General features: G+C 43.3%; 1 protein-coding gene across 14 annotated transcripts in view; it reads left to right on the top strand.

Moving 5' to 3' along the window:
- Positions 1 to 12,180, top strand: part of MYO9B (myosin IXB) — a 41,743-nt gene that overhangs the window by 27,546 nt on the left and 2,017 nt on the right. For 11 of the 14 annotated variants that reach the window (XM_039566094.1, XM_039566091.1, XM_039566098.1 and 8 more), the window contains 20 exons: positions 66 to 176; positions 688 to 810; positions 1,299 to 1,448; positions 1,560 to 1,726; positions 2,279 to 3,226; positions 3,761 to 3,827; positions 4,169 to 4,299; positions 4,928 to 5,085; positions 5,192 to 5,382; positions 5,848 to 5,946; positions 6,453 to 6,629; positions 7,111 to 7,152; positions 7,688 to 7,799; positions 7,952 to 8,022; positions 8,487 to 8,679; positions 8,987 to 9,115; positions 9,698 to 9,803; positions 10,483 to 10,614; positions 11,565 to 11,688; positions 12,095 to 12,142. In XM_039566094.1, the coding sequence (XP_039422028.1) occupies positions 66 to 176; positions 688 to 810; positions 1,299 to 1,448; positions 1,560 to 1,726; positions 2,279 to 3,226; positions 3,761 to 3,827; positions 4,169 to 4,299; positions 4,928 to 5,085; positions 5,192 to 5,382; positions 5,848 to 5,946; positions 6,453 to 6,629; positions 7,111 to 7,152; positions 7,688 to 7,799; positions 7,952 to 8,022; positions 8,487 to 8,679; positions 8,987 to 9,115; positions 9,698 to 9,803; positions 10,483 to 10,614; positions 11,565 to 11,688; positions 12,095 to 12,142 (3,279 nt within the window). Of the gene's footprint in view, positions 1 to 65; positions 177 to 687; positions 811 to 1,298; positions 1,449 to 1,559; positions 1,727 to 2,278; positions 3,227 to 3,760; positions 3,828 to 4,168; positions 4,300 to 4,927; positions 5,086 to 5,191; positions 5,383 to 5,847; positions 5,947 to 6,452; positions 6,630 to 7,110; positions 7,153 to 7,687; positions 7,800 to 7,951; positions 8,023 to 8,486; positions 8,680 to 8,986; positions 9,116 to 9,697; positions 9,804 to 10,482; positions 10,615 to 11,050; positions 11,689 to 12,094; positions 12,143 to 12,180 lie in introns of those variants that run through there. The other 3 variants (XM_039566096.1, XM_039566092.1, XM_039566100.1) reach the window with 2 other exon arrangements.

The raw sequence follows: 12,180 nt of genomic DNA, 5'->3' as shown, positions 1-12,180 counted from the left end.
CTGTCCCTATGACAGCAGTTGGGCTCCTCAGGCTCTCACTGGCTGTTTTCTGCTGTCTTTTACAGAAAGAGATGCTCTTTGATGAGAGCTTGGTGCTGCAGCAGTTACGGTACACGGGCATGCTGGAAACTGTGCGGATCAGGAGGTCTGGCTACAGTGCCAAATACACATTCCAGGTATGGTGGGAACTGCAAGAGGATTGTGCTTTCAGGAATATCTGCTCTCTGCGGAAAACACGTCTTGTGTGTCTCTTCATGTGAAGCTCATGACCACTTGGGATGAGCTGTGAAAATGCACTGCAGTTTTGAGAGAGCCTGCATGGTAAAAAGTTGTAGTTAAACTGTTGTGTGAGTCATCTGCCAGTAAATTCTTCCTGGTTGCATGAAGGAAAACATTCTGAGTGCAGTCAGTCAGTGCTGCACAATGCTGTCTCCATGTGGGAATTAGTTTTCTGTAAAACACTCTGTGTAGGTTTAGAGATCACGCACAGGTGATCTTTCCCATTAACACGAGGCTGACTGAAGCCTGCATTTTACATGGAAAAATAGCTCAGTTTGGAGTGAGAGATAAGTACTTTCAGTTCCCTGTAGCATAAGTGTCTTAAATAGATTTCTATTTTATAGCTAAAACACTAAACTTGGGAGTTGCCTTCTAACTTTGGTCTCTTGCTGTCTCTGCTTTTTACAGGAATTCATTGACCAGTTTCAGGTGTTACTCCCCAAAAATGCCAAAGCCTCCAAGGAAGACATTTGTGCTTATTTGAATAAACTAAAACTGAATGAAAACTACTATCAAATAGGGAAGACCAAGGTCTGTGAAACTTTCTGTAAGGCAATAAGAAACACTGATGTACACTGCAAAATTCAGTGCAGTTCATTTACAGGTGTTACTCTTCTCTGCATTTTGTACCTAAATTGGCTATTTTAACTCTTGCAAGTGGTGACAGAGGTTATACTTGACTCCTTGGTTTTGATGCCAGCCTGGTTTCTTGACTACAGTACAAGTCCATGTTATATAGATACTGTCTGGGAAATCGTTGCTCTTGGCATTGTCAAACAGGTCAATGTTTTCATTTTAGAAGGGTTCTGTGATTTGAAGGCTGTAAGGATAGATGTAAGTTTTAGAATCCAAACTCTGAAATTTAAAAGGACTTCAATTTTTTGGGCAAGCTGTCAGCCAGTAAGTTTTGGTGCAGTGATACCAAACCATTATCTTAACCATTATCATCTTATATCTCCAGTGAGGGCTGACAGGCTCCTGTTAACTGCTTCTTGATGAACTTTTCTTTAACTGAACAGGTTTTTATGAAGGAGGCTGAACGGCAGATACTACAGGATACACTACACAAAGAAGTGATCAGGAAAATCATCCTTCTTCAGAGCTGGCTCAGGATGGTTTTGGAAAGGAGACGCTTTCTCAGGATGCGGCAGGCAGCTGTTGTTTTACAGGTATCTCTGGGACTTGCCAACCTTATTTTCCTAACAAACAAACAAACTCTGTCATGTAACACTCCCCACCTTGAAGCAGCCCTCCCTTACTTCAGAAACCTCCCTTGCCAGGCATGCTGGCGCTCCCGCAGTGTCAGGATGGCTCTGCAGAGGAACAACGCTGCCATCGAGATCCAGGCGGCCTGGAGGCGGCACCGGCAGCGGAAACGCTTCCTGCAGCACAGGAGGAGAGTTTGTCTCCTGCAGGCCCTGGTCAGGGGGCACCTGCAGCGTAAGAGGTAAAGGGGAAGGAGCAGTGTGACATGAAAACATCCATTGAATCACCTGGCTTCACCTGCCAAGCTCAGTTTGTGTGATGGGTTGACTTAATAAACAACTTAATAAATTGTTGCCCAAGGAAGCTGTGGCTGCCCCTGGATCCCTAGAAGTGCCCAAGGCCAGGTTGGATGGGGCTTGGAACACCCTGGGATAGTGGAAGCTGTCCCTGTCTGTGGCAAGGGGATGGGAATGAGACGATCTTTAAGGTCCCTCCCAACCCAAACCATTCTGGGATTGTATGAACTTAAAGGTAGTTATTGCCATGTGATATTTCAGTCAGTATCAAGTGGTCAGTGGAGTGTGGACAGTGGGTAAGTGCTCAGGACTTGAGCTTTATTCAGCTGAGTTGCACTGATGCTGCCAGTCCTGACAAGCAGACTCCACTGGGACTGTAGGTGTACTTTGGGTCTTATTGCTATTTGGGCTGCATTTAAGCAGCTGGGGGTTTTTTTTGACCTCTGGGCATTAAGGGTTTCATCTTAAAGTGTTTTCATCTTAAAAATGCATAACAGATACCAGAAAATGGTTCTGGAAAGGCAGACAGCTGAAGAAAAGCAGCGAGAAATGCAGGAAGATAAAGAGAAAGAGGATGATACGAGCAAGGATGAACAGAGCGAGCCAGCAGCAGATGAGCTGCCTGTGAAACATGAGTCAGAGCCGGATCAAGCTATTGAGGATGAAGATCAAGCTCAAAATGAGCAAGCTGAAAACCTGAACTCATCTGAGAAAACCACATTACCCCAGAAGAGCACAGTGGAGGGCTCAGAGAAAGTAACCAACAGCCGGGAGAAGCGGGAATCCCGTCGGCAGAGGGGGCTGGAACACAATGACTTGCAGAACAAACATGTGCTCCTGTCCTTTGAAGGACCATCTTCATTGTGCCACGAGGAGCAAACTGTTTCTGAAGAGGCCCTGGAAGCTGCTCCAGTGCCAGAGAAATCCACAACACAAGAAGATAATGTCCTTCAGGGAAGCAGCGAGGGAGAGAAAAGTCCAAGTGAAGAAAAAACTCTTTCAGACATTCCACCATCAAGTGAGGTAAAAGGAAGTGGTTCTGTTCCTGAGCAACCACCTGGATCAGAAACAGAGGGCACGGCAGCTGATAGAATGAAAACACAAAGATATCAAAATAACCAAATAAAAGGCAGCCAAAGCTTTAACTGCCCTGAAAGGCCCACAGATCTTGCACTGAGTGTTCGTAGCACACTGTCTGCTACTGGCAGCTTTCAGAGTCCTGCTGACTGCTGGGCAGATAAAAGCAGGTGGCAGAAGGCAACCAAAGACCTGGACAGCCCCACTTCTTCTGCAATCCAGAGATATGTGGATGACCCAGAGAAGCTAAAGTACAAGAGAGAGAAGTGGAAAGGAAAGAGACAATCTGATGCTGGCCAGAATGATGTGCTGAGTCAGTCTTTGGATGGAAGGATACGTGTGGATAAGTCTCCTCAGGATCAGCTAGAGTAAGGGCAGCTTCCTTTTTTTTTGATTTATTTTACAGAAAACAAATATCTGTAATATCTAAAACAGAGAACTCCTGAGAGCCTGTACATTTGGGCCATGTTATGGGAGCAAATGGAGCTGTGAACAACTCCAGCTTTTCCTTGGCTCCCAGTCCTGCAGTGAATCTGTATGGGCAGAATGTTTGCAGAAGCTCACAAGAGATGCAAAGCCTGCCTGGCTGAATTAAATGGAAAGTCAGGGCTTTAGCTGAAGTAGTGTCTGGAGTTTATTTTCATGTGTCTTTTACCCATTGGAAGCAAGGTTTTTGTGACCTGCAGTTTGCAAGCATCATCCCTCTCATATGACAGGAAATCTGACATTCCCATGCTTTTTTACTTCTCCAGTACATTTTGCATTTAAAAGTGTATTGCAAGAGCTGATCAGGGTTCTGTCTCAGATGTAGTATTGATATGTGGGTTATTTAAAAAATGTGAAGAGTCCACAGATGTTATTAAAATATACTTATGTATTAAAATATACCCATCTTACTACAGGAAGAAGGGGAGTTCAGCTTCATTAAGTGACCTCTCAACACTGGCCCAGACTATTGCCATGAACCAGGTACTGATGCTATTGTGCATATTGTTTATAAATATTAAAGATTTGTGAATAATTGGCTGTAGTGTATTTCTGTGTTCCTTCAGGTTAATTTTTTTTTTGGCTTGATATCCTTGAAAAACAATCACCAGCAAATATTATGCAGTATTTTGAAAACTTAATTTTTAGTAAATGGATCCTTGATCAAAGCATTAAATATACTTGGCTCTTGCATTAATAAACTAATATCTATTGAGTAAAGTGTTTTGTCTTGATAGAGCAAACTTCACCATTCTGTTTTTTAAAGCCATTAAAGGATCTATGTCACTCAAAATGCAGTTTTTGACTCCTCCTCTCTCCTGTAGCAATCACCAGATCCAATTGAAGAAGAAAAAGGCAACAAGAAATACCCTGTGCAGAAGAAGCCCAGTGACCACTTCCCTACCTCAGACATGGCCATTCCTGTGCAGCCAGCGAGTCAGCAAGTGGATGCCAGGTATGGGTTGTGTGTGTGACTGGCCTGTCTTTGAGAAAATGAAAAAAAAAGATTTTCCATTGATATTTGGATTGGGCACCTTGAGACTGTGATTGTGGAGAGGCTACGTGAGTGGCTGTGTCACTGCTTCATGTTGCTCTGAGCATGATATCTGACCCTGCTGAGGAACAGATTCTCTGCTTCTTGCATAACACTTTCTTTGAACTGGTTCTTTTTAAAATAAGAACCAACTTACAGCTCGGATCAAAGGTTCCTGTAGTGTAATACAACACCAAGAGAAAAGCTGAAGAACCCAGCAAGCATGTAATGCTGCTTCCCTGGTCTGCTGCAGCCTCTGGCATTCTGCAGTCCAGGGACTTCCTGAGCCAGAGCCGATGTTTTGGATATGTGAGGTGTTGTCTCTGTGTCTGCTGAAGGTAGTGCTCTGATCTTGTAAATACCAGGAAGTCCAGATGTGCTTTCACGTTGTCTTTCCTTTTTTTCTGCTGCTCAGTTTTTCTGCAGGCTGGGCCATAAATATTCCCCATAGTTGTGAATCCTGTTGTGGATTATTGTTAAGAGCCTGTTCTTGTAGCAGAGCCAGCTTCCATTACTAATGGGACAGACTTGTATCTGCTTTTGCATTCAGGTCTGCTTTCAAAAGCCCTTTGCGTAGACTTTTGGGGAAAAAGCCAGACAAGAAAATTGCAAAGGAGAGTTCTGATGTGATTGAGGAAGGAGATGGCCTCTCTCTCGTGTCTTGTGTCCTCTTTACAGACACAGGAGGAACCCAGAAAGTTTCTGAAGGTGAGTTTGGTGATTTAACCCTCAGCACGGTGCATCTTTTCTGTGAAAACAAATACTGCGGAATTCCCTCACCCTGCTTGAAAGTACAAATCCATTTCTTTGCCAGGTTCTTCGGGGCAGCTGGGCCGGCCCCAGGCCGGGGAGCGCCACGGGAAGGAGAGCAGCAAAGCAAAGAAGAACAGAACCATAAAGATCAGCAAGATCTCGAGCGTGTCCCAGAACTGGCGCGCGTCCATGGTCCGGGAGATTGCAAATGCCAATGAGCTGAAACACCTGGATGAGTTCCTCCTAAACAAGGTGAAAGGCTCTCAGCCATGATAAAATTCAAGTCTTTGTTCTCTCTTTGTGTGGAGTTTTAAAGCCTACTGTTCTAGGTGCAAGTTTGTGTTATAACGTAAGCAAAGGGGAATTGATTGGATGGTTTGACTGAGTTAGGTCTGTGTAAGGGCCCTTCCTATTCTTCAAGTCTCTGAATGCATTATATTGCATTAAATACTCACAGCATTCATGTTAGTTCTTTGTTTACAAATGAGTGGGCAGCAAAAGTTGTATTAAAAAAAGCAAGAGTTGTAAGTAAAGACAGAGTTCTCTAAAGCCAAACTATGCGACTCTCCTATTTTGTATCATCAGCACAGTGCATTAAAAAAGTGTTGTTTTAAATAATTGGAATGGTCGCAAATGACCAAGCCCAGCCACTGAAGCTTAACTCTGTTCAGATGTGCTTTTTTTAACAAAATCTGATGCAGATGTATTTTTTTCTAGATCAATGACTTACGCTCCCAGAAGTCTGGTGTTGAATGTTTGTTTTTTGAAGCCACAGAGAAGTTCAGAGGAAACATCAAGACCATGTACTCTGCTCCTGTAAGTAGTAAGTCTCAATAAAGGAAAGTTGGCAGGCAATAAATGAACTGAGTGTGCAGGTTAAAGGCTTGGCCTGCAGCTCTTCCACAAGGCAGTTCAGCAATTCTCAGCATAGAATTCAGAGCTGAATGTTAGACTCATTTTACAGTTCTGCTCTAATCTCAAGCAGCCTGCTTTGTTTTCCTTTTCTCATTCACTCAGCCGTAAATTTATTTTTAGAAATGGATGGATTTTGCTGTCTTCAGCCTCTTAATGCTGCTGTGTTTAAACACCAAAGAGAGGAGCCAACAGCTTTTTCAATATTCTTCTGACACTGCCTTGTCTCAGCCAAGTGCTGTTGGACAGTGCAGGAGGGAAGTGTGTTCACTTGTTTCTGTCATGGGCTGTTATCTTTGACTTTGATCATGGCTGTGCTTTTTCACCTCTGAACTTAAAGATGTGAAAATATGAAACTGTCTCAACAGTATCAAAAACAAATTTTTTGACAAGTATTTTTCCTTCTTTAGAATGGACAAATCCATGTTGGCTACAAAGATCTGGTGGAAAATTACCAGCTCCTAGTTACAAACCTGGCCAAAAAAAGGGAAGAGAAAGAAGTCAAGCTGGTTTTGAATCTCTTTCTATCCCTTCTGGATGAATTCATCAGAGGATATACAAAGAAAGAGGAACCTGAGCAGCCCAAGGTACAGAAGTTATTCTGTTACTGGTTTATGGGATGATGAAACATTGTTGTTCCCTTAACATAAGGGACCTGTGTTACCTCAGAAACCTTTTCCATGGCATTCTTCATTATTTGGGAAACACTTGCCATACACACATCATGTGTGTAACAAATTCTGTTTGCTGATACACCTTTTTGGAATTGTTAATTTTTTAACTTAATATTTTCAGAATCAGAAAGTGTGCATTTTCTTTGGTAAAAACATAGGAGTTCTCTGGAGTTTTGAGACTTGGAGTTGCTTTGTCATCAGGCAGTGAGCTCAGTTGGTTTTTAGGAAGTTGATAGTGTGAGCTCAGACAACCCTCAAATCAAGCTGAAGCTGCAGGATAGTGTCTTGAATGTCTGGAGGTGAAGTAAAGTCAAGGAAACTCAATAGGGAAAAAAAAAAAGGACTGGAATGTCTGAATTTCAAAGACTAAGGCCAGTTTTGTTTTCCATTGCAGCAAACCAAAGCCCAGAAGAAGAAAAGAAAACAAGATCGTGCAGTAAGTGCTTTCTTTTTGCAATAATCCAAATCCTCAGGTGCACTCACAGAACACAAACACCCTTTGAAGAGCTTGATTTTGTACTTACGTTCTGGTTTGTTTTGCATGCTCATTCACTTACCTCTTTTATGAAGATGTGACAATATAAAACTGGTTTTTACAAACCAGAGAAATTGCTCATGCAGTGATAGGTGGTACTCAAGCATTTTCTTGTTTGTCCAGAAGGTCTTTTAGAGTCTAAAGGCTTTGTCAAGCATGGACTGTTTAAAAAAAAACAACTACTAAATATTAATAACAAAACTATAGCTCTTGTATTGTACTGATGAACTTTAAGGCAGCAAGTCAATTATGAAATGTTCCAGCAAACCCAGCTGCCTTAAGGTAGGGTGAAATTCGGTTTCAGAGTGAAAATCTTTCAGCTGTAATTGTAAAATAAAAGTGGCAAATCTGAGATGGGGTAGATGTTTTTTTTAAAAACAATTATAATTTTTTAAAGGCAAAACAACTTCACTGGTTCCTTGCTGTCTCTCACCAGATTGAAGAGCACAACGGCCACGTGTTCACGAGCTACCAAGTGAGCATCCGGCAGTCGTGTGAGCACTGCTCCTCCTACATCTGGCCCATGGAGAAGGCCTGTCTGTGCAGTGGTGAGTGAACAGACCTCAGATGTGCAGAGTGCTTGTAGCCCTGGCTGCCACAGGTGGGCCTTGGTGGACAGGCCGTATAGAAAGTGGGTAATTCAAGATACAAAGTGTTTCAGTGTGATTTGGATGCCTGTAACAATTGCTCCTTTCTCTAGTTTGCAAGCTGACTTGTCACAAGAAGTGCATGTCCAAAATCCAGAGCAGCTGTACCTCCTGTGGGAAAAAGGTAAGGCCCATGGATGTGGGATGGTGTTCTGTGGTACCATAAGTGGTGCACGCAAAATGCTGCCTTTATTTCTCAGTAAATGAACAGTGAATCTCCAGGCACTGAACAAAAATTGCTTAATCAGTTCCCTCCTCTGTCTGTATGTAATCAGAGAGGGGCCCTGCAATTGCAGAAACAGAGCATTCTCCTAAGAGGTGATGCTTGAGCTAATTTAGGAACCCTTCTCTCAGAGTGTGTGTGCAGTGTTGGACAAACTGATAAAGAAATCCTGCAGTGTGAACCATAAAGGCTCTTTATTGCTGCAGCTCAGGAAATCTGCTTTATGATCAAAGGCGTGTAGCAAGCCAGAATAAAACACTCAGCTGTAGTCTCTGGAAGCATAAGGTAATTGTAGCAGGAAGCCGTGGCATCCTCTAGCTTGGGAACAGGAATTCACAGTGAGGTCACACCTGTATCACCTCCAGAGCGAGCAGGACGCAGAGCCCCGGCACTTCGGGGTGTGTGTGAGCGCCCTGACCAGCGAGAGGAACTCGGTCCCCGTGGTCATGGAGAAGTTGCTGGAGTACGTGGAGATGCACGGGCTCTACACAGAAGGCATCTACAGGAAATCAGGATCAGCAAATCGGATGAAGGAGCTGAAACAGTTGCTGCAAGAAGGTCAGGCAGTGTTGTCCACTCTTTGCATGATACCAGTTTTCCCTGCCATTCTCTTCTATCTGTAACTCTGTCACTTCTTAGTGTTTAAAAACCAGCTTTTTGCTGACTGTGCAGGCTATATTATTTTTGTTGGCTGACAAAAGCTGTTTAGTACCTTAAAATTACTATCTTTTGCCTTTTTTCCCTTTCTGAATTGCCATTTGGATTCAGTGAACAGGAGATTTGAATGTTTCTAATCTTATTTCTATGGGGTCTCATTGTGTGCATCAAAGAATTCAACTGCTCTAAATAAAACATTTCTTTACAGACCCAAACTCGGTGAAACTGGAGAATTACCCTATTCACACCATCACAGGGATCCTTAAGCAGTGGCTGAGGGAATTGCCAGACCCACTGATGACTTCAGCACAGTACAATGATTTTCTCAGAGCTGTAGGTAGGTTTTAAAACCATTCTTCAAACATTTCTTCTTTAACTCATTGTGTCCTTGGGAAAAGAAATTATTAGGGTGCTCATGCTGACTAAACAGCTCCTTCCAGTGCACTTACAGCAATGATTTTGGACATTTTACATAAAACACTTCTCAGGGAATTTCTCCTCTAGCTTACTTGATCTTGCTTCAAGATTCTTTTTTTACTTTTAATGTGTCACTTACAGCTGCTCTTTCTAAAAACTGAATAAGCATGTGACTAAGTTTCCTTTCAGGCAGGGTTTTTCTTCTTGTTATTCTGAACCAGATCTGGATATACAGATACTTTAAATCCCTAGATTGTTTTAACTTCAGTGGGATTAAGGCACCTAGATACTGCTGGAGGTCTTAGTATGTCACCTGATGATTGCTAACAGCAACAGCATCTGAAAATGCAGGATAATTGCAGTGCCATGAGGGGTACTTTAACATTCAGTTGTAACACTTGGTAAATGAAATGATAGTAAGGCTTACCAGAATTTAGGTATTTTTAGCTTTCCACTAGCCTTGCACAGCAATTACAATCTTGTGTTTTCTCCCTTTGCGCAGAACTGCCAGAGAAACAGGAGCAACTCTGTGCCATTTACAGTGTCCTGGAACAGCTCCCACAAGCAAATCATAATACCTTGGAACGACTCATCTTCCATCTTGTCAAGTAATGAGTTTAATTTCTTCATTTGTAGAGAAACTGTGATTCTGAATGCTTCTTGGAAGCTTCCTAAAGCGTTAAACACCTTCAGTGTCAGTATAGGGGATTGTGCTGCTGGTTTAGAAGTGAAAGAATTGAAGCTGGTAGTTGTGCTCACAAACAGGTGTGTGGTTACTTCTACCACCTGGTGTATTTGGATCAAACTAGGTAAGAACAACTTTGAAGACAAGGTAGATCTCAAATCCTTGGTGAATCATCTGAGCACCAGGATTTAGACAGAGGGGCTTGTAGAGAACTGAAGATGAACATATGCAAGTCCAGGTGCAGGAATAAATGGTGCTGGTAAAGGGGCTGCTCTTACCCAAGGAACCTGAGGATTTTCCAAGCAGCTCTCTGAACAGGGGCAAAAGGGATTTTTGAAGAGAAGACGCTGAATCACCAGACATACTTTTGAGAAGCTACCAGATTAGCTTAACCTGGGTGACTCCCTGATCCTTTGATACATGAAGTGTTGTCTACTTAGTAGGTATGAAATAATTCTGAAGTTTCTTTGGACTGCTGTACTTACTGAGTGTCCAAGAGGCCTCCTTACTTGTTATTTGGGAACTCTGGCAAGGTGTGATCACGGTGTTTGTTTTCTAGCAAGGTCTGCTTAAAATCTCTTTCCCTGGATGTTGAATTTCAGAGTGGCTTTGATAGAAGATGTGAACCGCATGTCCCCCAACGCCTTGGCCATCGTGTTTGCTCCGTGCCTCTTGCGCTGTCCTGATACCTCTGACCCCTTGACCAGCATGAAGGATGTTTCAAAAACAACCATGTAAGTTTTGGCAGAATGCTGAGAAACAGTGTTTTGGAATGGGATGGAAGGTCAGTACCACTGCTTGTGTTTGTTACAACTTTATTCGGATCAAACTGTGAAACTGAGGTTCAAGAGATGTTGAATTCTAGCTCTGCCAGTGCTGCCAGTTTATACACCCCTCTCAGACCTTCCACCTGTCTCCATTTTACTAAGCATAAAGTAGGATGATCTATAAGTCTTAAATATCAGGTTTGTGTTTTTACATCAAGATAATCTTTTGGGGGGCTTGTACGCTAATCATCTATTTTGCTGAGATACAAGGCATAATAAACAATATGATATAGAATTAAGCTGTCTCCTGCATACTTGGAACCCCCTGATGATCTCTTCTGCATTGTTCCTTGAATTGAAGAAGGTTCTGTCCTTGACCCTCTCTGTTTTCCTCACCCTCCAGCAACTCTGGCTGTGAGAGCCCCTCACCATCCTCACTGCATGGCTGGCCTTGCCTCTGCCTCCAATGAAAACAGAGTTTGAAAAATGACAGCTTTTTGTAACTTCTTACTGACCCCCGGGGCCACAGAGGTGGAGAAGGGCAGTTGCAGGCTCGTTGTGTCTCTGCCAGCCTGTGCCAGCACAGGGACAACAGGTAGAAGCAGCAGGAGCTGTTGGCAGCCGTGGTAATGTGTGCTCACCACTGTGTACAGCCAGCATGGGAGGCTCTGGTTATCCCAGGAGGAACATGTGCCATTAGCTGTCACCATTACCTGTCCTGTTGTGCCTGCTGTGTTGGACTCTTCACCCCGTTACCTGTGCTGCCTGTGAGGGATGGGCTGGGACACTGTGGTCACACTCCAGCCACATGTGTGTGACAAACACCCCCAGGCCAGGAGCAGCACCTCATCCCACCGTGGTTGTTTCAGAACTTTTGCAGTATGAGGCAGCTGAATAAGCTGTTGCCTTTCTCACAGGTGTGTAGAGATGCTCATAAAGGAACAGATAAGGAAGTACAAGATAAAAATGGAAGAAATCAATCAGCTGGAAGCAGCAGAGAGCTTCGCTGTCCGACGGCTCTCGTTGCTTCGGCAGAACACGGTAAGTGTTGAAATAAAACACCAACTTCTTGGGGAGGGAGTGCTACTTACCCTGTCCATCCATTCAGTATGTCAAAAATCAACTGGAAAAAAACAACTGCCCAAAGCTGTAGGTAGGAGCTAAATATACAGCTGCACCGAAGTTCTGATAAATAAGGGTACAGGGGTGGGAATCTGCTTTTGTACTGGTCAAAATCTATTCCCATATAATTTTGGCAGGGGAACTGAGAGTGTCTGACATGGCGAAGGAGTTCCTTCACTCCAGAGATGGCTGGTGTGCAAAAATATGCTGTGTTCTAGTAGGGCAAATACACTTAATTCTTTGTTTTTGTTGTACTGATTAATACAAACCAAACTGTGTGTGATCAGAGGCTGCATATAGTGAATTTGGTCTCATTTCTCTCTAGCTCTGGCCTATAAAACTTGGGTTCTCTTCCCCTTATGAGGGGAAACTGGTATGTACAACTGCCTGGCTCCAGTGCATGAGTTTTTC

Source organism: Corvus cornix, chromosome 28 (genome assembly GCF_000738735.6).
Source record: "Corvus cornix cornix isolate S_Up_H32 chromosome 28, ASM73873v5, whole genome shotgun sequence".
NCBI lineage: Eukaryota > Metazoa > Chordata > Aves > Passeriformes > Corvidae > Corvus > Corvus cornix.
Note: the sequence above shows the minus strand (reverse complement) of the source record. Positions and strands in the feature narration are given on the sequence as shown.